The sequence below is a fragment of the Salvelinus sp. IW2-2015 genome, linkage group LG36, assembly GCF_002910315.2.
Source record: "Salvelinus sp. IW2-2015 linkage group LG36, ASM291031v2, whole genome shotgun sequence".
Taxonomy (NCBI): Eukaryota; Metazoa; Chordata; class Actinopteri; order Salmoniformes; family Salmonidae; genus Salvelinus; species Salvelinus sp. IW2-2015.
Window position 1 is genome coordinate 35,510,073 of NC_036875.1, and position 8,027 is coordinate 35,518,099.

The 8,027-nt window shown below is 40.9% G+C and overlaps 1 protein-coding gene across 1 annotated transcript; it reads right to left on the minus strand.

The window, feature by feature from the left end:
- Positions 1–4,083: 4,083 nt before the first annotated feature.
- On the minus strand, positions 4,084–6,277 carry LOC111959865 (uncharacterized). Its single transcript, XM_023981700.1, has 5 exons — positions 6,124–6,277; positions 5,574–5,891; positions 5,154–5,414; positions 4,705–5,007; positions 4,084–4,493 (listed from the first exon to the last, which is right to left on the minus strand). The coding sequence occupies exons 1-5, from the start codon at positions 6,209–6,211 to the stop codon at positions 4,165–4,167; spliced, it is 1,299 nt and encodes a 432-aa protein (XP_023837468.1). The 5' UTR covers positions 6,212–6,277; the 3' UTR covers positions 4,084–4,164.
- Positions 6,278–8,027: the final 1,750 nt, after the last annotated feature.

The window sequence follows — 8,027 nt, forward strand, 5'->3', positions numbered from 1 at the left end:
TTACTGTTTATAGTCATTATCAGGAGTAGAGACAGCCCTGTTACTGTAATTATAGTCATTATCAGGAGTAGAGACAGCCCTGTTACTGTAATAATAGTCATTATCAGGAGTAGAGACAGCCCTGTTACTGTAATTATAGTCATTATCAGGAGTAGAGACAGCCTGTTACTGTAATTTATCAGTCATTATCAGGAGTAGAGACAGCCCTGTTACTGTAATTATAGTAATTATCAGGAGTAGAGAACCCTGTTACTGTAATTATAGTCATTATCAGGAGTAGAGACAGCCCTGTTACTGTATTATAGATTATCAGGAGTAGAGACAGCCCTGTTACTGTAATTATAGTCATTATCAGGAGTAGAGACAGCCCTGTTACTGTAATTATAGTCATTATCAGGAGTAAGACAGCCTGTTACTGTAATATAGTCATTATCAGGAGTAGAGACAGCTGTTACTGTAATATAGTCATTATCAGGAGTAAGACAGCCCTGTTATCGTATTATAGTCATTATCAGGAGTAGAACAGCCTGTTACTGTAGTTATAGTCATTATCAGGAGTAGAGACAGCCTGTTACTTATTATAGTCATTATCAGGAGTAGAACAGCCTGTTACTGTAATTATATTCATTATCAGGAGTAGAGACAGCCCTGTTACTGTATTATAGTCATTATCAGGAGTAGAGACAGCCTGTTACTGTATATTATAGTCATTATCAGGAGTAGAGACAGCCCTGTTACTGTAATTATAGTCATTATCAGGAGTAGAGACAGCCCTGTTACTGTAATTATAGTCATTATCAGGAGTAGAGACAGCCCTGTTACTGTAATTATATCATTATCAGGAGTAGAGTCAACCTGTTACTGTATTATAGTCATTATCAGGAGTAGAGACAGCCTGTTACTGTAGTTATAGTCATTATAGGAGTAGACCAGCTGTTACTGTAGTTACAGTCATTATCAGGAGTAGAGACAGCCCTGTTACTGTAGTTATAGTCATTATCAGGAGTAGAGACAGCCCTGTTACTGTATTATAGTCATTACAGGAGTAGAGACAGCCCTGTTACTGTAATTATAGTCTTATCAGGAGTAGAGACAGCCCTGTTACTGTAAGTTATAGTCATTATAGAGTAGACACAGCCTTGTACTGTAATTATAGTCATTTCAGGATAGAGACAGCCCTGTTACTGTAATTAAGTCATTATCAGGAGTAGAGACAACCCTGTTACTGTAATATATGTCATTATCAGGAGTAGAGACAACCTGTTACTGTAATTATAGTCATTATCAGGAGTAGACACAGCCTGTTACTGTAGTTATAGTCATTATCAGAGAGTAAGAGACAACCCTGTTACTGTAATTTATAGTTTATCAGGAGTAGAGACACTGTTACTGTAATTATAGTCATTATAGGAGTAGACACAGCTGTTACTGTAGTTATAGTCATTATCAGGAGTAGAGACAACCCTGTTACTGTAATTATAGTCATTATCAGGAGTAGACACAGCCCTGTTACTGTAGTTATAGTCATTATCAGGAGTAGAGCAGCCCTGTTACTGTAGTTATAGTCATTATCAGGAGTAGAGACACCCTGTTACTGTATTATAGTCATTATCAGGAGTAGACACAGCCCTGTTACTGTAGAGTTTAGTCATTATCAGGAGTAGGACAACCGTTACTGTATTATAGTCATTATCAGGAGTAGACACAGCCTGTTCACTGTAGTTATAGTCATTATCAGGAGTAGAGACAGCCCTGTTACTGTAGTTATAGTCATTATCAGGAGTGAGACAGCCCTGTTACTGTAGTTATAGTCATTCATGGAGTAGAGACAGCCCTGTTACTGTAGTTATAGTCATTATTAGGAGTAGAGACAGTCCTGTACTGTAGTTATAGTCATTATCAGGAGTAGACACAGCCCTGTTACTGTAGTTATAGTCATTATCAGGAGTAGAGACAGCCCTGTTACTGTAGTTATGTCATTATCAGGAGTAGAGACAGCCTGTTACTGTAGTTATAGTCATTATCAGGAGTAGAGACAGCCTGTTACTGTAGTTATATGTCATTATTAGAGTAGAGCAGCCTGTTACTGTAGTTATAGTCATTATCAGGAGTAGAGCAGCCTGTTACTGTAGTTATAGTCATTATCAGGAGTAGACACAGCCCTGTTAGTAGTTATAGTCATTCAGGAGTAGACAGCCTGTTACTGTAGTTTAGTATATCAGGATAGGACAGCCCTGTTACTGTAGTTATAGTCATTATCAGGAGTAGAGAAGCCCTGTTACTGTAGTTATAGTCATTATTAGGAGTAGAGACAGCCTGTTACTGTAGTTATAGTCATTATCAGGAGTAGAGACAGCCCTGTTACTGTAGTGTATAGTCATTTATCAGGAGTAGAGACAGCCTGTTACTGTAGTTATAGTCATTATTAGGATAGAGACAGCCCTGTTACTGTAGTTATAGTCATTATTAGGAGTAGAGACAGCCCTGTTACTGTAGTTATAGTCATTATCAGGAGTAGAGACAGCCCTGTTACTGTAGTTATAGTCATTATTAGGGTAGAGACAGCCCTGTTACTGTAGTTATAGTCATTATCAGGAGTAGACACAACCCTGTTACTGTAGTTTAAGTCATTATTAGGAGTAGAGACAGCGCTGTTTACTGTAGTTAAGTCATTATCAGGAGTGAGACAGCACCTGTTACTGTAGTTATAGTCATTATTAGGAGTAGAGACAGCCTGTTACTGTAGTTATAGTCTTATCAGGAGTAGACACAACCCTGTTACTGTAGTTATAGTCATTATAGAGTAAAGACAGCCCTGTTTGTAGTTATAGTCATTATCAGGAGTAGACACAACCCTGTTACTGTAGTTATAGTCATTATCAGGAAGTAGACACAACCCTGTTACTGTAGTTTAGTCATTATCAGGAGTAGACACAACCCTGTTACTGTAGTTATAGTCATTATCAGGAGTAGACACAACCCTGTTACTGTAGTTATAGTCATTATCAGGAGTAGACACAACCCTGTTACTGTTTTTATAGTCATTATCAGGAGTAGACACAACCCGTTACTGTTTTATAGTCATTATCAGGAGTAGACAGCCCTGTTACTGTAGTTATAGTCATTATCAGGAGTAGAGACAGCCTGTTACTGTAGTTATAGTCATTATCAGGAGTAGAGACAACCTGTTACTGTAGTTATAGTCATTACTAGGAGTAGAACACACCCTGTTACTGTAGTTATAGTCATTATCAGGAGTAGAGACAGCCTGTTACTGTAGTTATAGTCATTATCAGGAGTAGACACAACCTGTTACTGTAGTTATAGTCATTATCAGAGTAGACACAACCTGTTACTGAGTTATAGTCATTATCAGGAGTAGAACACCTGTTACTGTATTATAGTCATTATCAGGAGTAGACCAGCCCTGTTTGTATTTATAGTCATTAGGAAGTAGACAAGCCTGTTACTGTAGTTATAGTCATTATCAGGAGTAGACACACCTGTTACTGTAGTTATAGTCATTATCCAGGAGTAAGAACAGCCCTGTTACTGTAGTTATAGTCATTATCAGGAGTAGAGACAGCCCTGTTAGTTAGTTATAGTCATTATCAGGAGTAGACACACCCTGTTACTGTAGTATAGTCATTATCAGGAGTAGAGACAGCCCTGTTACTGTGTTATAGTCATATCAGGAGTAGACCACTGTTACTGTAGTTATAGTCATTATCAGGAGTAGAGACAGCCTGTTACTGTAGTTATAGTCATTATCAGGATTAGAGACAGCCCTGTTACTGTAGTTATAGTCATTACCAGTCTTTACCTGGGTCTGTCTTCTTCCTCTTCAGGTGGAACACCAGAGCACCAATCAGTATCCCGGCAACAACCAACGCTGTACAGGCCACAATGATCGAAATCTGCAAGGTGTAGTCTGTTGGAAACCGAGTATGAAAGAGAACATGCTAAAAATGAGACAGCTGAGGACTTACTATGACTTTTSCTATGACTCCAAAGGCATCACAGTTAATTGGGGGGCAAACGGCAATGTAGAGACATTGATTTGGTTACTTGTTTGGTATTGTTTATGATGATCATGATGTCTCACTGAATCTATTCATTCAGAGGATGTGATCTACTGTGACCTACTATAATCAACTATCGTCATTAGTAACCTTTCAGAGGTGATGGTAACACTAGGCCTGGTAACCCAGATCTTCCACCAGCATCACAGAGTCTGAGGGTAACACTCYCTCTGAGCATGTCCTCTCTGAACACCACACACTGCCAGTCCAGCTGGTCCTTATGGAGGCTGGGCAGGGTCACACTGAGTGTCCAGTTGGGTTGACTCTCTGTAAGGATGTCCTGTTTGACCACTAGCCCCGTCCTCCCCTCCATCCTCAGCCAGGCCAGGGTCACAGGGTCACCGTTCACCTCCGACACCTCACACTTCAGCACCACCGACTGGCCACCAGGGGGCCCTCTAGATGCAGAGACTGGGCCAGAGAAKAGAAAACATAACTGAACGTTCCCCTCTGAAAGAACAGAATACCGTAATAATAACAATAATAATGTAGGTCTAGTATATATCTGGTTAATGAAACATGTCATTTTGTGGTTGACAATCAGAGAACCAACATTAGGCTACTTGAGCAGAGAGTGTTTGTTCTCTCATTGAACATTGTTAAAAGACAAAAGCAAAGTTACCTTGAATGGTTGTGAGTTGAACATAAGACATAAGGTTGTTATTAAAATGACATCTGAACACTCCTCCATCCTCAAATGCCACTGGTGAAAGTCTRAGGGGGAAATCTTGCTGGTTGAACGTGGGAGATGAGAACCGGTCAATTTCTAGTCTATTATCTGATGTCAGAGTCGCAGGTGCTTCCACTYGAGATGAGGCCTTGGTCCAGGAGGCTTTTCTGTACCCGTATGAATACCTGCACATCATCTCCACCTCACTGCTGTTGCTGCTCTCTCTGAACAAAGTTACTGGCATGTTGAATGTGCCTGGGAAAAAAATTACATTGTGGGAAAATACTATGAAGAAGAATATCTACAACAATCAAGTTAATCTACACATGATGAGTGAACCTGCAGTTACTGTTAATTAATTAATATATTACTGTTAATATCCATGAATCTAGCTAACTTACTTCTCTGAACATTCAAGGTATTATAAACTCCATATAACAGTGTTCCATTCTGTCTGAGAGCACAGTTGCATCTCCCCTTACTGCTCTGATCAACACTATGGATGACCATGTGGACAGTGTTGTTGTAGAACAACGTGGTGTTAGAAGTGGGATCTCCTTCTCTTTCCCACTGAAGTGTGGTCCCTTCTGGTAGGCTGGACAGCTCACAACTAAAACTCACATCAGAACCCAGACGAAATGAAGGCCAATCATAAGGTGTAACTGCAAACAAAAGATTTGGTTAACATTTACAAATCAAACATCCTTGTTGGCATATCCAGTACGTGTTTTTAGTGACATCAAACACAAAAGAAACATGCTTGTGTTTGACTCCAATTCTGATTTTGAAAAAGTGACAATAAACATATTGAAACACAATACCTTTGAAAGCAAACACCTGAAACCTCATCACAGTAACTGAAGATGGTTTGGTTTGCATGAACACAAACTCTCCAGCATTTCCAAAGTTTGCCGTCATGGAAAGATCATATCCTCTGCCTTTTGAAAAACCCAATGTGTTCGATACAGATTCCCAAGTGGATGAAATTATATTGGCTATTGTGGTGTTTGAGTGTCTGCCGTTATGTGAGGTCCATATCCATTGGTATTGGTGCTCTGTCCCTTGTAGAACCACAGGGGAAACTGGGACAGTGACTTTTTCTCTGGACTCGGCAAGGAAAAATATGTTCTTTGACAATACTGTGGAGAGTAGAAATGTGTCAAAATGATACAATAAAAAGCAACAAAATATCTCTATAATATAATTCACCTTTCTCTATTAAAGGCTACAGCAGAACACCCCCTCCCCTCGTTCTCCAATGACTCTTCGATAGCTTTATCATTGTACTTGTATGACAAACTTTAAATGGAGAATTTTTTATTTTACACTCAAAAATGATCTTGATAATTCAACCAGAAACCCGTTACTCACCTTCAGCTGAGAATCCTTGACCGTATGCTGATATCCATACCAGGATCCACAACAACGTCACACTCATAGGGCCTCTGTCCTTCCCCATGTTACTGTAACTACCTGTTCTGTTCCCCTCTTTGCTCAGTAGCAAACTCACATCATTACTGAGGGCCCTGTTAAGTTTGTACCGGAAATGACTGAAGAAAAGAGGAAGTGAAAATAAAATTACAGATGATGTAATGCAAAATAAACTGACTGCACATCTGAAGATACTTCATGACCCTATACTGTATGTCAGGCTGGGGTTAAGGGGTAAAACAGAAGCTGGAAAACAGAACACTGAACTTGCTACATTATGGCCAGTATCTTACAAAAGTCCTTATGATTCTCTATTACTAATACCTTCCCCATTACTGGATGCTGAAATAAGCTGAGACGTTGCCAAGGGAATGTTGGAACATAACTAACAAAATTACAGTTACCGAAAATGTACGCTTCATCCAGTATAAACTAATGTATAGAATTTATTACGCAAGAGACAACATTCATAAATTCTACAGCGCATTGGCAGAGTCATGTCATAAGTGTAAAACTAACAATGACTCAACAATCCATGCCTTCTGGGAATGCTATAAAGTCCAAAAGTTATGGACGTAGTAAGAAAGTTGGCTGTCAGAAGTATTACAATGTAAATTTACTTCTAATCCGTCTGTCTGCATATTTCAAGACATGTCATATGAGGGTGCAGTGAGATACAAGATGCTTTATTATCTAAATGGTGCAGTTTGAGGCCATGTGGCGGAGAGTGATACGGGCTCTGGAGATGGGGGTGTGAACAGGTGGGTCTGGCCAGCGGTGATGTTGTGGATGTTGTAGATGGGGGTGTGAACAGGTGGTTCTGGGCAGCGGTAACGTTGTGGAAGTTGGTGATGGGGGTGTGAACAGGTGGTTCTGGGCAGCGGTAACGTTGTGGAAGTTGGTGATGGGGGTGTGAACCAGTTTGATCTGGGCAGCGGTGATGTTGTGGATGTTGGTGATGGGGGTGTGAACAGGTGGATCTGGGCAGCGGTGATGTTGTGAATGTTGGAGATGGGGGTGTGAACAGGTGGATCTGGCCAGCGGTGATGTTGTGAGGTTGTGATTATGGGCGCTGGAGATGGGGTGTGAAACAGGTGATCTGGCTAGCGTTGGAAGTTTGGATGCTGGTATGGGGGTGTGAACAGGTGAAATCTGGCAAGCGCTGATGTTGTGGATGCTGGTGGTGGGGTGTGAAACAGGTGGATCTGCCAGCGGTCGATGTTGCTTGGATGTTGTGTGTGGGGTGTGAAACAGGTGATCTGGGCCAGCGGTGGGCATGTTGGATGTTTGGTGATGGGGGTGTGAACAGGTGGATCTGGCCAGCGGTGATGTTGTGGATGTTGGTGATGGGGGTGTGAACTGGTGGATCTGGCCAGCGGTGATGTTGTGGATGTTGGTGATGAGGGTGTGAACAGGTGGATCTGGCCAGCGGTGATGTTGTGGATGTTGGTGATGGGGGTGTAAACAGGTGGATCTGGCCAGCGGTGATGTTGTGGATGTTGGTGAGCATCTGAATGCTGTCATTTCCATGCGGATGTTTTGTATTGTTAAAAAAAAAAACGATAGTAACACTTTCTGTACATCCATGTATCAAAGTGACAATTCACAAATCTAAGTTTGTCAGTTGTTTGAAGACTAACGTGGAGATGAATCCACGTGTAGGCTAGATATATGCCTCCGTCACAAATGAATGAGAAAGATATGCACTGTCTAATTCAGTCATTGTAGATGGTACCTGCAGTATCTTTTCCATTTCTTTGGGATCAGGTTGGAAGCCTCTGTTCTTTTCTATGGAGAGTATCCAAGAGGGAGTGTTTTCTTACCTTCTGGTCTTCGACAGCAGA